This window comes from Odocoileus virginianus, chromosome 26, assembly GCF_023699985.2.
Source record: "Odocoileus virginianus isolate 20LAN1187 ecotype Illinois chromosome 26, Ovbor_1.2, whole genome shotgun sequence".
Classification (NCBI taxonomy): domain Eukaryota; kingdom Metazoa; phylum Chordata; class Mammalia; order Artiodactyla; family Cervidae; genus Odocoileus; species Odocoileus virginianus.
The window spans coordinates 206,690-224,281 of NC_069699.1; the positions used below are offsets into that span (position 1 = coordinate 206,690).

Genomic DNA, 17,592 nt, shown 5'->3' on the forward strand with positions numbered 1-17,592 from the left:
ACTCACAGAAAAGACCCTGATGCTGGGAAAGATTGAAGGCATGAGGAGAAGGGGATGACAGAGGATGAGATGGTTGGATGGCATCACTGACTCAATGGACATGAGTTTGAGTAAACTCCAGGAGTCGGTGATGGACAGGGAAGCCTGGCATGCTGCAGTCCATGGGGTCACAGTTGGACACAACTTAGTGACTGAACAACCATAATAATCTGTCCCATAAATGAAATAAACAAGCATATACTGTTTTTAAAAGATTACAAGGAAATATAATATGAGTTAATGAAGCTTTTTCTGGGACTTCCCTGGTGGTCCAGTGACTAAGGCTCTGGGCTCCCAATGCAGGGAGCTGGTCAGGGAGCTAAATGCCACATGCCTCAACTGAAGCTCCCATAAGCTGCAGTGAGGTCAAGGATCCTGAGTGCTGCAACCAAGACCTGATAGAGCCACATAAATAAACACATATTTTAAGGAAAGAGTTAATGTAGCTATTCCTAAGCTGTTATAAAGGGTAAATTTTCACTTTTTACAGTTTTCTGTGTTTTTCAAACTTTTATAGTAATAAAAAAAGTTAACACAAAGAAATTCCACTTTATGAAGACTCTCAGTCTCCACACTCTCCAATAAAACCAGCGTCCATGGCTTGAGTTGGCAATAAAAGACCCAAGCTCTGTTCCTGAAGAGCTCAGCTCAGCACATAGCAGGAGGAACATAGGCCCAGGGTCCTGTGAGGAGCCAGAACAGTCAGAAAGGCAAAGAGGTGGGGATGGCAGGCTTCAGACAAGGATTAGCAGGGGCTGAAGCTCAGAGGTGAGAGAGAGAGAGAATAACTTTCAAAGAAACAACAAAGGGTTCAGTCTGACCTTGGTGAGCCCAAAGGCTGTGCTGGGCAGGAGGGGAGACAAGGCAGAGGAGGACGAAGACCTCAGAGGAAACTCTGAACCAGAAAGGAACTGGAGTTCTACCTGGACTATCAGGAGACTTTTTTTTAGGTATCTAAAGACCCAAACCTAACATGTGGGGGATCTTAATGAGCCTTTCTCTCTGTCCAGTTTCTGGGACTGACATGAAGACCTCTCCAGAGAGGTCTGAGCTCTCTGCACACTTGACCAAAGTGACCAGGGTTCTCTTTTCCTGGGGGAGAAAGAAGTCTTCAGAGGCCCCTGCTGGCCTCTCTACTACCTGATGAGATAGAATCACAGAAAAAGCCACTCTTGGAACTTCCCTGGTAGCCCAGTGGTTGACTGGAACCTGTGGTGCAGGGGATGCAGGTTCGATCCTTGGTCAGGGAAATAAGATCCCACATGCCATAAAACCAAAAAATTCTTTTTAAAAGGAAAAAGCATCTCTCCATCACCTTGGTCTATTTTAAGAACTTAATCAAGACTCTGATGAGATTGTTGTTTCTTCTGACCCTTTGGTCCCCGTGACAGCTCTAGAGAGCTGAGGCTGAAGATTAGGCAAAGCTCCAAAGAAGATGCACTTACTTGCCTTGTGGCCTCAACTTTAGTGTGGATGTGGACAATAGAGGTGTAAGCAGCAAACAAGTAACTATATAGGTCTCCTGGGCTAGAGGTCCCTGGGAAGGTCACAGAACACTTTACAGCATTTTTAATAGGCTTGTGATGGTTTGGACCAGATATTTTTCCCTAATTCAAGCAGTCCTTGAGCTCTTGAGCAGTTCTTGCAGAGAGTGAAAATAGCTTCCCAATCCAGACTTCCTAGATGCATTTCCAAAATACTTCAAATTTGTAGCATGTATTTCAGGAAATGTGATGTAAAATAAGGATGCCAACTTGTTCTTATCAGAAAAGTGACTGCACTTATGGACAAAAAACAAAGTCATGCTTAGTTAGATCAGGTGGTTCTCTTTTAAATGAACTTAAAGAACCTGGAACACACTCACTTCTATAAAAGTTAAAGGTGGAAAAAAAAAGTTACAGGTGGGAGAAGAGGAGATATCCTGGCAATTACTAGAATGCTGCTGCTGCTAAGTCAGTTCAGTCGTGTCTGACTCTTCGCAGAGACGGCAGCCCACCAGGCTCCCCCATCCCTGGGATTCTCCAGGTAAGAACACTGGAGTGGGTTGCCATTTTCTTCTCCAGTGCATGAAAGTGAAAAGTGAAAGTGAAGTCGCTCAGTCGTGTCCAACTCTTTGCAACCCCATGGACTGCAGCCCACCAGGCTCCTCTGTCCATGGGATTTCCCAGACAAGAGTACTGGAGTGGGGTGCTGTTGCCTTCTCCATTGTGACCCCATGGACTGCAGCCCACCAGGCTCCTCCGTTCATGGGAGTTTCCAAATTACTAGAATAGTCATACCTAAAAGAGAACCCACTTTATTTATTTATTCTTTTTTTTTTTTTTTTTTGACCGTGACATGTGGATTGTGAGATCTCAGTTCAGTTCCCTGACCATGGCTTGAACCTGGGCCACCATAGTGAAAGCCAGGGATCCTAACCACTAGGCAACAAGGGAATTCCAGAGAACCTACTTTAAAATAACCCCCAATTTTCATATTACAGAGAAGGGGACATGGTGTAATTAAAATATTATTGAGTTGACTAAAAAAGTTCATTCAGGTTTTTCTGTAAGATGTTATCAAACACTTAAAAGAACTTTTTGACCAACCCAATAGTTTAATAAATAAATCATGAAACTTAGATATATTTTCTTTTACATTTAACAAAATTTAATGTATAATGCTACTCTGACCTGATAACTAGAACAAAGCAAGAATGGGTTCAGCTGACACTTTTTGGCATATATTTTCTGACAAAGTCATATAACATGATCCAATTTCCTTGGATTTACTTTTTATTTCTGCAGCATAAAACAGGTTCATTTCTGCAAATATATTAGAAAGATCCATCCATGTTTCCTAATGGTTCTCCTAATCTTTGCTATTCAAAACATGCTTTTCTGAATTTCACCCTGTCACCTCCCTTGTTAATACTTCTCTACAATCGTCAAGTGGTCTGATTCTGCCAGGGCCTCATTGATCAGGTCCTACCAGCTAAGCACCATCACTTGCAATAACTGCATGAAATTCTACATCTGCATCCAGTTTCACAAGTTAAGTTATGTCTTATTTGTATTATGTTATAGAATCTTTACATCATCTGGCAATCAGCAGGGAATGGACCAAAAGAGGTGCCTCAGAGGAGCAGTTACAGAGAAAATATCCGGGAGTAGAGGTTGACTTTATAAGCGGTCAGTTAACTTTTAATCCATCCACGGATTAACAGTTAACCCATCTTCTGCCCAACCCTACTTAGAATAGAACTGGATGTAACAATCTGTCAGCAGTGAGAGGATGACATGAAACGATGCTCTTGATGTTCAACAGTCCTAAACTCCTTCTCCTCCCATGAGAGCAAAGACATCTATAATCATCTCTTTCTGGTTTAAATGTGCCAGTGTTGTAACAGTTTCTACTTCCCTACACAATCTCATAACTCTGTGCTTTCTTGCACAGACAAATAAGATGAAAAAGAGGTGGATGCATTTTCAAACAGCAGACTCTACTGAGGACAAATGATCTCAGGGCAGAAGGAAAAGTGGGAAGATGAAAATTCATTTACATCCCCTGCCACACATCAAGATTCATCGCCATGTACAACCCAGGTTGTACAACCTCAGGTTCAGAGACATTTTCACTTGCCCTTTGAGGCGAGGTCTACTGTGAGGCCTTTGCCTCAATCTGACTCTAGAGTAACAACTCTTGTCTTGTTTCAGACGCTGCTTGGCAATTTTATTTCTGAGAACAAAGGGGCAATTACAAGTCAACCTTAGGAAAACAACCCAGGAAATAGAGTATCCAGAAGTGTGGTTTAGGGGTGAATGTTGTTGGAGAAAGTGAAATAGAAGAGGAACAAACAAGAAGAATGTCAACTGCGTGTAAGTAGATGAGACTAAATTCCCAGTCAGCCGTATGCTCAGGGTAAACTTGAGCAGCACAGCGTCTGAAATATGCCCAATCTTACCTATAACCAGAGTTGGACCGAAGGCCAAAGTCCACACCCCTCCAATTTCATCCATCCTCTGTTTGTCTTAATATACTTTACTTTTTGTCACATTTTCTTTGTACTGAGATGTGAGTAACTAGCTGACCAGAGTGAGTCCCTAGGAAGAAAGGGACCGTGTGTCCTAGTCATCTTTATACTTTGACCCTCTCTGCCATGTACATGGTGAGGCTCAATAATTTGTTTCTTGAACTGAATCCAAGCCTTTCAGTCAACATCAAATCTGATGTTTGCAAAGAAAAGGGATAGGAAACCATACCAGTAAAGGCCCTGAGATGTATTTCTACTAAAGTTAGAAGGAAAAGAAAAAACAGGTAGTTCTGGCCAAACAAACGAGGTTATATGGGGTAAGAAACAATGGAAGACCTTTATACTTAATCCATCTTTTACCCAACCCTGCTTTTAGAATAGAACGGGATGTAACAATCTGTCATCAGTGAGAGGATGACATGAAAGGATGCTCTTGATATTCAACATTCCTAAATTCCTTCTCCTCCCATGAGAGCAAAGGTATCTATAATCATCTCTTCCTGGTTTAAAGATTTCCAGGAACTGGTTCTGTTGCAAGTCAATAACTCCGTCCAATGTAAGATGCCTCAATAATCACTAAGAATGTGAAAATGTCCTCAACAAGAGATGTCTTGACTTCAGAACTGTTAAGATCTCTTTCAGCTGCTGGATGCCAGCCCTCACCCGCCTATCTTCCCTGATGATTCATGTACCTGGTGTCTGCAGGGCAGAGAGATAGTAAGATCTCTACACTCAATAGAGGAAAACTTCTGCCTTCCCCAAAGCACCAACCCAACAAATGACCTATTGGAGTCCCTGAGGAGTCTATGATTACCATCTTCAAACCACATTAAAGAACTTCAATTTTCCAATAATACCATTTCAGGCATAACTACTGTGCCACTAACTTTGCTCTTACTCTGTTCAAGCACAAGAACAGACAGTCCAGGACAACCTCAGGTCCTCTGCAGAGCTCATTAATCTTTCAACAGTCTTCTGAGGCTAGTGACAACTGACTGTAACCAAACTACATAAACTTGGTAAAGATTCTAGGCGTCTTGTGTCCGCTGAGCCAGTCTACTGATATTCTGCTTAAACCACATATGAAGTCATGACACATGCAATCCCAACCCTAGATTGTTTTAAATTAAGCCAATGTATTTGGCAGTCACTGTCAATACTTAGGCTTCCCTGGTAGCTTAGGCAGTTAAGCGTCTGCCTACAATGCGGGAGACCTGGGTTTGATCCCTGGGTCGGGAAGATACTTAAGTCAGTACTTAAGTTTGCAATACTAAATAACCCCTCCAGAAGATCAAGTCCTCAGACTACCACTTACACTCTAGGGATGCTGTTCTACTTAGAGTCACCTACTGCACTGGACCAAGTCAGAGTCTTATTTCAGTCAGCCATTAAATTTTCAAGAAGAATGGTATTCTTCCTACTTTCCAGAATAAGAGCAATCTTTCCCATCTCACGGGGACAGAATTCAGATATCTCAATCAAGTTCCAGAGTGATGGGGAAGATTCAAGGTTCTTCCTGGGCTTGCCCCCTAGTGCTTGTGGTGAGAGAGTCTGGGCCTCGCAGGAAAAGTAGAAGGCCGGTCCAACCACGACGGATGCTGGGAGCCTCCTTCCAGTCTGACGGCAGCGCAGCTCCCACTGCAAGTGGCCCAGGACCGAGAGAAAGGTCAATCCTGACTGCAATCCGGCACCAGGCAATGGCTCACTGAAAACCCCTGGCATTTTCAGGAGAGAATCTGGAGGGCCGGCCAGCGAGCCCTTCCCTGCAGTCCACAGTGCACCAGTGTTAAGACAAAGGAGAGCCAAAGAAAGAACATTTGACTTGGTCATGAAAAGAAATACCGTCCCCAGGCTGGAACTGGTTATCTCACCCCCATCCTTTCCTTGAGGTCCAGGCTGCAGCAGCCCAGTTAATCAGTGCTTGGATTGACTGCAAATCCAGACTTTGAGGACGCTGGCCATGGTGTTACCTGATGTCTCTGTGATAAAGACCTCCTGAATATCCAAACCCAAGTCAAGGAAAACAGCGTGACTTGGGTGTGTTCCCATTCTGCCTTGTCTATCATAAAACTCAGCTAAATTCAGGCCTAACCAGAGTAATTTTAATGAGATCATCTGCAGTGATGATTCATTCACCTCCTTCAAAATGGTCTTTGCTCTGTTTTATCCTTTGAGCATGTTACGTTCATAAACTGCTTCAAAACAGATGCTAGAAACAAGATACATAATACATGCCATTCTTGGGCAAATGTCATTTTCTTTCTGGGACAGTCTTACCTGCATATGAGTCTATTTTTCACCAAGGCTGTAAATATCTCCTGAAATAGTTTATGCTGGGGATGTTTGCTGAAATTTCTCTCATTCTTGTAGTTTATACTAAGATGAAACAAATAGAAAAGCATTTTGTAATAAAAATTATTTAGACTGCCTCAAAATTACCAGCGTAGAGAAAGACCACCTATATGCATGCAAATGTTGAAGGATTCTTGAAATTCAGTGTATTGCCAAAGCAAGTATCAACTGCCGAAATAGGACATGGAAATTAAATTATTGAGTTAATAATAAAGATTAGAGTCAAGCATAAATATTTCATTTTATTACATTATATTATTCCCTATAAACACTTAATAGTTAAAATTTGTGAGAGGAAAGAAAAGGCCACGTGGAGAGCAAGAATGCTAGAGTATGTGATCTAGACAGCCGTGCAAAAGGGAGACAAGGCCCCCTCCCTTCACCTCACTACCTGCCACGGCTGTGGCCACTATAGCTGTTACCACCACTGGACACCATGCATATCCCCTTGTGGTCAACAGCCCTTCAACTGTGAGAGCTTTTGTGGTTGTGGATTGTGTGTAGGGGGGGGTGGGGGGTGGGTAATACAACAAAGCTGTGAGATATTCTAACTTCAGTTCTCTCTCTCCTGATATTACAACCAAAAGAGAGGTTAAAAATATCCCAAAGCCATACCCTTTAAAAGGATCACATTGCTATGGAATATATAATATGATATTTCATGCACATTCAAATAGACCAATTTTTAGAATTAGGCTAGATCCACTGGAATTCCATAAATACACTGCCTCAGAGGCAGGTTTTGCAGCCTTATTACTGCCATTTGTACTGCTCCACCCTCGTGCTATGTCAGAGGTCATGGGACTGACTGTGGCCCCCTTAATCTAGTTCATAGTAGAGGAGGGCTGTCATAGTTCTTAGTACACACATATGAGCAGACTGAATATGTAACAATTTTTTAAAGACTTCCTCATTCCTCACTAAACATGTATTTTAAAAATATTAATTCATGTAACATTATGTGATGTTTGTGGACTATTAAATTCATTTTCAGAAAATAACAGGGAAACAAGACTTAGGCCAAAACAATAAATGATCATTCTAGAATATTTATATTGGTATTTCATGTCATTCATTATTTACATGGTACTTAGTGTCAAATGACCTTACCACAGGGAGAGCTGGAGAGAACCAGCGCCCTGAACAGGGGTGACCCACGACAGCATCAGCAGCTAAGAGGTCTCCATGGTAACAGGAGAGTGAACCATGGGCTGGCACTCCCAACGTGAAATGTGAGGGCAATGTTTCAACAGAAAGCCTGAGCACTCTGACAACCACGTCCTCAGCCATCATGGCTGCTCACAGCGGGGGCTTTCATGCCTCCTCACAGCAGGTGAGATATGCACCCTCCAAAAGCTAAAGACAAAGCTCACTATCAGCCTCGCCAGGTCAACCTGATGGAGCAAATGCCAGGTGTATGTCAGCTGGTGTCCCGAGGCTCCCAGGTCACTTCCGCCTGCAGCCAGACAGCCTGCTGCTCACACAGCACTTCCGGGAGTGGGCTAAGTACTACCTTCAATTATTAAATTCAGAATCCCCGTGGTACATTTTAAAATGGACTTTCCATTTTAGCTCCTGTGACAAATAAATCTTGGGGCTAATTAGCAGCCCAGGCTGCTAAAGGCAAAGAGCATGCTGGATTTCTTACCTAAAATTTTCAAGTTCAACAGCTTCTGTGGATTCATGCCACCGACCTCGAGCTCTCTGCCCACCTGCCCTGACGGCAGGCTCAGACTTCATCACGCTGTTCTGGGCACTATCGAAGTGAATGGCTGGAAGCTATGGAAACAGAAGCACAGAGCACTTGAGGAGGACAATTCAGCACAGGGTAAAGACAGTCATACAGAAACAGAGGGGTGGGTGAAGGAAACGGATGTGCCCCAAGCCAACAATTAACATGAGAACTGTGTCAAATGTCTGGATTTCCCAAGATTTAGACACCCTAGACACTCTGCTCATCTACTCTCTCCACCTTACGCTGCTGTTTCTTCATAATTCGTGACACCACCTATCATATCTTACAGTTTTTACGTTTTCAGTCTCCCTCGGTTACACTGTCAGCTCAGCACAGCAGGAGCTTGCCCATGCTATTCAGTGTGTATCCCCAGCAGCTCCCACTGTGCTAGGGATCCAGACCTGGGGAGGCCTGGGTACTGGGGGCTCTTGCAGCTTCTTGGGTGATTCCAGTGTGCAGTCAGAGCAGAGAGTTGGCAGATCCAGCTAGAAACTCTGGTCTAGATGACTGAGAAGGAGTCATCTTCACTCATCCTTCATATTTACCAATCATGTACACTGAACGCCAACTCTTAGAGCTATGAAGGTAAAGAGATTCTATCCCTTTTAATCAGTCTGAATATCCTGATTCCTCAATCATGTTTATAAAAGTCATGAAAATATACTACAATTAACTATAAGGAAAGGAAAAATTTGCTTACATTAACTAAAACCATTTGAGTATGCCCCTATTTATAATCTTAACAGTAATTATTTATATAGTAAACTGTGATATTATCAGTATTCAAGCCGTCTCTCTTACCTGTAATTGGGATAACCCTGAAGACTGCTTCTTGTACCTCAATAAAATTGAACAAGGTGCAAACAAATACTCTTTTCCAAAGTACAAATAAGGAATGTTCTGTAATTAGCTAGGTTACTACATATGAGGTAAGAAAAGCATAATATAACAAAACAAACTTTTATTTTCCATAATCATTCTGTTCCATACAATCATCAAGTAATGCTACAGTATGCTGTGCTTATTACCTTATTTCATCAAAGCACTTGATAGAAACCTGCATAAAGATGCCATTTCTTCATCTAATGAGAACATGCCAGACTGCCCACAACGAAGTCAGCTAACAGAAATACATTCTAATAGGGACATTGTTTAATGGCTAGCAAAATCCCCCAAACCCTTCTTCATCATATGCCAGTCATAGCTGAATTCTCAAAAGATTAATAATAAATCTTATATCCTGTAAAACCACATGTCTAACTCAGTTCAGTTAGCCAATCAATCCACAACCACTACAAGACAACAGGCCACAGCCCCTTGAGGCACAATGCTTAGTGGTTAAGAGAATGAACTCTAGACCAGATCCCCTTGCTTGAAAACTACTCTTAGATAGCTGTGTGATCTTAAAAGTTACTGAGTCTCACTGTACATTGGTTTCCACATCATCACAATGGAGATAATAATTGTATGCAGCTCAGAATTATCGTGAAAACTAAATGACTTAGGATTTATAAAGAATTTGCTATTTGCCAGGCATAGTTCTCAGTGCTTTATACTCTTTTAATCCTCAAAATTGTTCCCATTGCACAGATGCATTTGCTAAATAAATGAGATTTGTCCTTCCAAATTAGATGATGAGCTGTGATAACCCAAATGATGCCAGGCATGAGGTCACAACAATGAGCGGACTGTCCTGTGTTACTCAGAACATGGAATGACGCAGCAGACAAGAAGTAGGCTCTTCAGGTCCAAGAGCTCTCAAAACCCATTGCCATCAGCCCAACCGCCAGAACACTGCTGCAAGAGCCAGCACTGAGAGAACAGCCCAGTGTACTTCAGAGAGAGGGCGGGTGGGAAGCAGAGGCAGCTTGTAGCCATTCCCTTTAACAGCATAGCAGGTAGCTGATGCGGGGAACCCACCCATGGACATGCAGTGGATGAGATGGACTTGACAGCTGTAGCTGCAAAGACCAGGAACTTAAGAGAATCTTGAAGCAAACAGCCTAATATATTCAAATAAAAGTGTAAGTCTGAAACCCAGTTCAAAGCATAGAGCCTTTTCTCTTGGGTTCCTAATTCCTTGGGCTCTCTGAGAATCCTCTATCAACCACATAAGTAGGTCCACAACCTGGAACAGCCACAGTCAGGGTATCCAGAGTGGCAGGGCCAGGTAGCCCTTTATAGACTTCTATCATATTAAGCCATTAGTTCTGTTAAGATGTACTACATCTGACAGGTTATTTTGGGCAACCCAAAATCTGAATTTTCAGCATCATAAATTTAGCATAACACAAATTCGTAAAGATAATTTCAACGTGTGTCCCTTCCTGCAATGAAGGACTTTTGACTCTCAGATTTTAAAACTTCTTCAAAAGGCTTAAGATTCAGCCACTAATCATCATCGTCACCATCATCATCATCACAACTGTCACCACCACCTCCATCCCCACCATCATCATCATCCCCACCACCTTCATCAGCATGATCCACCACCATCATGAGCATCATCACCATCATCATCACCACCACGATCACCATCGTCACCATCATTATCATCAATATGATCATCATTACCATCACCACAGATAACATTTATGTGGTATTTACCACATGCCAGGCACTATTCTGAGGGTTTTGCAGGTTTAAATCCAGAGTCTCTTGATGAAAGTGAAAGAGGAGAGTAAAAAGTTGGCTTAAAGCTCAACATTCAGAAAACTAAGATCATGGCATCTGGTCCCATCACTTCATGGTAGATAGATGGGGAAACAGTGGAAACAGTGCCTGACTTTATTTTTCTGGGCTCCAAAATCACTGCAGATGGTGATTGCAGCCATGAAATTAAAAGACGCTTACTCCTTGGAAGGAAAGTTATGACCAACATAGACAGCATATTAAAAAGCAGAGACATTACTTTGTCAACAAAGGTCCATCTAGTCAAGACTATGGTTTTTCCAGTGGTCATGTATGGATGTGAGAGTTGGGCTGTGAAGAGAGCTGAGCACCAAAGAATTGATGCTTTTGAACTATAGTGTTGGAGAAGACTCTTGAGAGTCCCTTGGACTGCAAGGAGATCCAACCAGTCCATCCTAAAGGAGATCAGTCCTAGGTGTTCATTGGAAGGACTGATGCTGAAGCTGAAACTCCAATACTTTGGCCACCTGATGTGAAGAGCTGACTCATTGGAAAAGCCCCTGATGCTGGGAAAGATTGAAGGCAGGAGGAGAAGGGGACGATGGAGGACGAGATGGTTGGATGGCATCACCGACTCAATGGACATGGGTTTGGGTGGACTCCGGGAGTTGGTGATTGACCGGGAGGCCTGGTATGCTGCAGTTCATGGGGTTGCAAAGAGTCGGACACAACTGAGTGACTAAACTGAACTGAACTGAATCTTCATAATGACCCTATGAGGTAAATACCATTTTATGATGAGAAGACTGGGTCGCAGAGAGCTGACGGACTTAGTTAGGGCCCATAGCTCACAAGGAGCAGAGCTGAGATTCAGATCCAGGCAATCTCCCTCCCTCTCCAACACTCTCAGTCCTCCAGCATCTACTGATATATTGTCAATAATGAGAAACACTGTTTTGAGTCAGCCGTTTGCTTTTCAGAGTCCTACTCTTGCCCAAGATTTCCTTTATGTTGAGATGGAAATCTGTCCCCCTGTGTTCTTCCCCTGTCTTTCAGCCCAGCATCGTCTCCTTTTACAATATTTGATTTGATTTGACAATAAGTCCACATAAAATAGGGTTTCCTAGATGGCACAGTCACCTGGAAAAGGAAATGACAACCCACTCCAGTCTTCTTGCCTGAGAAATCCCATGGACAGAGGAACTTGGTACAGTCCATGAGGTCACAAGAGTCAGACACGACTGAGCGACTAAACCTACCTACCTAGGTGGCACAGTGATAAAGAATCTGCCTGCCAATGCAGGAGACACAAGAGATGCAGGTTTGATCCCTGGGTTGGGAAGATCCCCTAGAGTGGGAAATGGTATTCACTCCAGTATTCTTGCCTGGAAAATTCCATGGACAGAGGAGTCTGGTAGGCTATAGTCCATGGGGTTGCAAAGAGTCAGACATGATTGAGTGAATGAGCACACACACACACACACCACATAAAATAAACAAACCAAAAATAGAGGGTGAACAAAAACAACCCCCCAAGTTGTAGGTGCATTAAACAGGTCACTTGCCCCAGAAAGCAGAGCAGCAAGCAACCACTCCCACCCAGGCGCAGGGTGCAGCTGCACTGCTGACCACTGTCCAGGCTCAGCACACACAGCCTCCCAGACAGCACCTGCTCCAGCCTCCCTGGTGGAGCCAGTCACTGCCTCCCTTGGGGCATTACTGGCCACCTCTCTTACAGCACTCATCACAACCTCATATGATGTCTAGACAGAACTTAACCTTTGCCCCTGCGTTGGCCACCGTGAGGACAGCATCATTTCCATCTGTCTTTGTGTTCTAAGCACCTCCTGCAGATCATGACACACAGCTGATATTTTCATGGGAAGCTGTGGAGTGAACACTCACTTCATCCAGTCTCTTTGCTCAACTTGTTCATCTCCAGACAAGCCCATTCACTTAGCACTTGTATTGCAGATACATCACTTGCAGACCCAGCAGGTGCCCAGTGAGCAGGATGGTCCTGGCCTCTCCCTCCTCAAAAAGTTTATAGTCCAGTGGAGTGGGGGGCAGGCAGGGGCACCAAAACAGGCAGCAAAATGAGTGAACAAAGGTTTGTTGTGGTAGAAAGTAAAGGAGAGATAGGGTGGGTCATGGAACAGGATCCCAGGCAGATTATCACACAGGCTGGAGGCCAGAGGAAAAGCACAGTGACCCAGAAAGTGGCAGGAGCCCGTGCAGCGTGAACAGCACGAATAGGAGAAGAGACCCAAGAGCAAAGCAAAGGCCCTTCCTAAAAAGGTGGTCGTGTCATTTCTGCTTGGGGATTTCAACCTTCTCTGCTGTTGCGACAGACACAAAACGTGTAGATGGGCCTTCAGACACTGCACAGCTTCTTACAGTTTTATTTATTTCTACTCCCAATAGAAACGTCTAGTCACCAGTTGGCTTAAGTGCATGTTATTTTCTTCCCTCGGATAGCTGCTTATTTTACTCACTTCACCCAGGCTGCCTTTCCTGTCAATTCTACCACAGAACGGCCCGCCCATTTCCCAAGAACCATCCGCTGCCCTTTGACCCTCTTCCTCCCCAGGAGTCCCACTTGCACCACCGCCCAGGATGAGCGTCTCGACCAGCCAGGGCCATGACTGCTTTCCTAGGCCTGTTGCCTCAGAGTACGGCAACAGTGCCTTAGACTTTCTCTTTCCACAGCATCTATCAAGACTTCTTTCATTTCAAGGCAACTGGAAACACGGGTTTGACCCCTGGGTTGGGACGATCCCCCGGAGTAGGAAATGGCAGCCCACTCAGGTATTCTTGCCTGGGGAATTCCAAGGACAGAGGAGCCCGGTGGACTACAGTCCATGGGGTGGCAAAGAGTCGGACACGACTTAGTGACTAAAACAACAACAGCAAATGGGCCTAAAATGATTCGTTTCTTTCTTTCTTTCTTTCATCTTTTCCCCCCCTATTTGAAGCCAATTTCTCACCTCCTTATAGCTTTAATGTAAAAAAAAAAAAGATACTGAATTCCAGCTCTAGTCAAATTACTTTGAGATTTATGCATATCTCTGGTGAAACTTCCAGCCAACTTTGTGATTTTACTTTGCTTCAACAAACAGGGGGCAGTTCTCTTTTTGAAGTATTTGGTTTGACTGAGCTATGATTATTCTTACAGCCGAGGGGCCTCTCTGCCTCAGTGTCTCTGTCTCCACTTGGGTCAGAACAGCACTGTCCTTAGAACAGCAGACTGTAAGGTGATGAACCAAGAAACGCAGAGACACAGAGCAAACACAACGAAAGCGGCAAGTGGAACACGGGAACACACCCAACAGTGAGTGAGGGTTTGGCTTATTAGAGATCCGGATGAAGGACATCCAGTTCCTGCAGTTCTCTGCCCAAACCACAAAGTACTTGTCCCTCGGCAACGGCTTAATTGGCCATCGTGACTCATTTGCAAATGACAGGCCGGGACTTGTTAGAACAGAAATTCAGGTGAGTGGGCATTAATCCCCAAACTTCCTCTTTCAAACTGACTGCTAAAAATCTCAGCACCTAAAGTGTGGCCAACTTGTGTATTTTCACAGGCATTTTGTCCGGACTCTGACCGCACCTTGCCCCCAAACCTTGTTTATCTTTTATGATAATCTGAGTACTTTACCTATCTTCATAAGCCACCTTACATTCTTTCAAGGTATAAAGAAATTCTTGATTTACCTTCTCCAATATCTTTCTGCTGTTATAAATGGCTCCTCATTATTTTATAGAAAGGAGAATAGGCTGTTCAGGTGTACTATTTCAAAATTAGAAATGCATGAAATTTTTATAAACAGAATTAAGAATGAATTTTGTGACTCTCAAGACATTTATATAAATGAGCAGTTATTTTCATTTTTTCTTAGAATTATCCACTTTCTGAATAATTAAAGCATTACAGACATGCATTTTTGAATGTGTGAAATATTTTGCAAAAAGATATGCCGTGTGAACTTCTGAGACAACAGATTGCAAATTCTAAAATTGGTTAAAGGGGAAAACTCTTAAGTTCACTTTAATTATGGTGCCTGGTGTTAACAAGGGAGTGAGAAGGGGCATAGAGATCAACAGAGCATGCTCTTCAAAGCTGCAAAAGCAGAGCCCAAACCCAGTACTGGTGTCTGTTCTACACTGTCCAGGCAGTTAAACGTACCCACGAGGTCATCTAAGTTTTAAGTTTCTGTTCAATTCAGCAAGACCTGATCAAGAACTCACCAAATAGAGGATACGGCGAACTGGAAGCAAAAGTCAAAGTTGGAAACACATAATCTCTCAGTGTTTCCAAAGCACAGAAGAAAATAATGCTGCAGTGTTGAAAGAAGGTAGTCTGGACCGGAATGGAAGATAAAAGGAGAGCTTTCTAATGGAGGTGCTATCATTAGATCTCGGTCTTAGAAATAGGTAAGATTTTAAAGAAAAGAAATTTAGGAGAACAACAAATGTGAGGAAAAGCAAGAAGTAGAAATATTTGGCATTCTGGTTACATCTTAGGAGATATGGGGAGAAAGAATGAAAACCACCACCAAATCTGTGTGTTCAGTCACCGCGTTCCCCTTGCTAAGACAGAGTGAGTGGGCTTGACGCGCAGCGCCAACTCACAACAAGCAGTGAGCAGCCGGCCAGGAAGACTTTCTCAGCCATGTGGAGATAGAAAAAGAGTCAATGATGCTAAAATAGACTGGTGAGGATAAAAGTGTTCCTGGGTGGGGGTGGGGTTATAGGCTTAAAAGCAGAGAAGGAAGAGGAGAAAAAAAAATATTTTAAAGCCATATTTCTTCAAATCAATGTTCATCCAGCCTTTTTAAAAAAAATTTAACTTTCCATATCATCTAAAGATATCTCAGAGGTACACTGCAAAGACTAAGTATCTGGTTAGACTGTATCTACCATTAGCTGGCTGTATGACCTTGAGAAAGGCATTGAACTTCTCTGTGCCTCAACTGGAGGAGAAGTGATGGGGTTGACCTGTGGCCCTGGGAGGAGACACAGAAGAGAAGGATAATTTCACAGGTTCAGAGATCCTTCCTGAGGAGTGGGGGTTTGAACCACATATTGGGCATCTCAGCTCAGGGACCAACACTAGAAAGATGAGTTCCCTTAGCTGATTTGAAAACCAGCAGGACTTACAGCAGGGTTGTAAGATACCAAGGCTCTGCCCATGAAGAGCGTTCATGTGTTGCTTACTCGCGGGAACAAGGCAAAGGAAGCAGACTAAACTGCCTGGGGCTCTGACTGCTTTCCTACGACCACACCAGTCACAGCCCAGCCCACACTGAGTGCCCGCTCAGGCCGACCTAGACCCAGAACAGTCCCCCACTAGGCTGAAGGGTGCACACTCAGAATGGGACAGAGCCAGCTTGGACCTATCACAGCATCCAAACACTGAGGGTGGCCTTACAGAATCGAACTCAGATCCAGCCCTTAGGGCATCTGTTCCAGCAACTTGGGCCCCGACACTGCCCCTGAGAGAGTGGCGATAGCCACTCAGCACAGGAGAAGCCCAGGTCACACCCGGCTCTGACTCTGAGCCCTGTGTTTCTGGTCCCACCTCCCACCATGGTGAGAGCTGCCAACACCTGGGGGAAGACACGACATCATGCTCATGTCAGATCCAGCCTTCCCACCAAAGCCACTGGGCACATGCAGACTACATAGGTACACTCCCACACAAGAACATACCTTCAAGACTGAATTAGGTAAGTGACTCATAGAAATTCATAGAGAAAGGAAAAATTTGTTCCAAATGAAAGAAGAAAAACAATCAGAAAAAAAAAACTAATGAAAGAGGTAAATAACTTACCAAGTAGATTCCAAAGTTATGACAAAACAATGTCCACTGGAGAAGAGAATGGCAAATCACTCCAGTATTCTTGCCTCAAGAACGCCATGAACAGCATAAAAAGGTGAAAAGATATGGCACTGGAAGATAAGCCCCCCAGGTTGGTAGGTGTCCAATATGCTACTAGGAAAGAGCCAAGAAATAGCTCCAGAAAGCATGAAGAGGCTGGGCCAAAGTGGAAAGGATACCCAGTTGTGGATGCATCGAGTGGCTGCATCTTGGGTGCAATCTCAAAAATAACAGAATGATCTAATTTCATTTCCAAGGCAAACCACTCAATATCACAGTAACCAAGTCTATGCCTCAAGTACTAATGCTGAAGAAGCTGAAGTTGACTGATCCTATGAAGGACAATAAGACCTTCTAGAACTAACATCAAAAAAAAGATGTTCTTTTCATCATAGGGGATTGGAATGCAAAAGTACAAAGTCAAGAGATATCTGGAATAACAGGCAAATTTGGCCTTGGAATACAAAGTGAAGCAGAGCAAAGGATAACAGTTTTCTCAAGAGAACACACTGCTCATGGCAAACACCCTCTTCCAACAACACAAGAGATGACTCTACACATGGACATTACCAGATGGTCAATACCAAAATCAGACATTATATTCTTTGCAGCCAAGGATGGAGAAGTTCTATACAGTCAGCAAAAAACAAGACCTGGCACTGACTGGGGCTCTGATCAGGAGCTCCTTATTGCAAAATTCAGGCTTAAATTGAAGAAAGTAGGAGAAAACATCAGACCATTCAAGTATTACCTAAATCAAATTCCTTATCATTATACAGTGGAAGTGATAAATACATTGAAGGGATTAGATATGATAAAGTGCCTGAGGAACTATGGATGGAAGTTTGTAACACTACATGAGGCATTGACCAAAACCATCCCCAAGAAAAAGAAATGCAAGACGGCAAGATGGTTATCTGAGAAGGCCTTACAAATAACTAA

At 43.4% G+C, this 17,592-nt stretch overlaps 1 protein-coding gene across 1 annotated transcript in view; it reads right to left on the reverse strand.

The window, feature by feature from the left end:
• NEK10 (NIMA related kinase 10) overlaps positions 1-17,592 on the reverse strand; it is a 250,358-nt gene that overhangs the window by 195,429 nt on the left and 37,337 nt on the right. Inside the window, exons 4-5 of the mRNA XM_070456150.1 lie at positions 8,052-8,182; positions 6,329-6,427 (exon numbers count right to left, since the gene is read on the reverse strand). Of these exons, the coding sequence (XP_070312251.1) occupies positions 6,329-6,427; positions 8,052-8,182 (230 nt within the window). The remainder of the gene's footprint in view (positions 1-6,328; positions 6,428-8,051; positions 8,183-17,592) is intronic.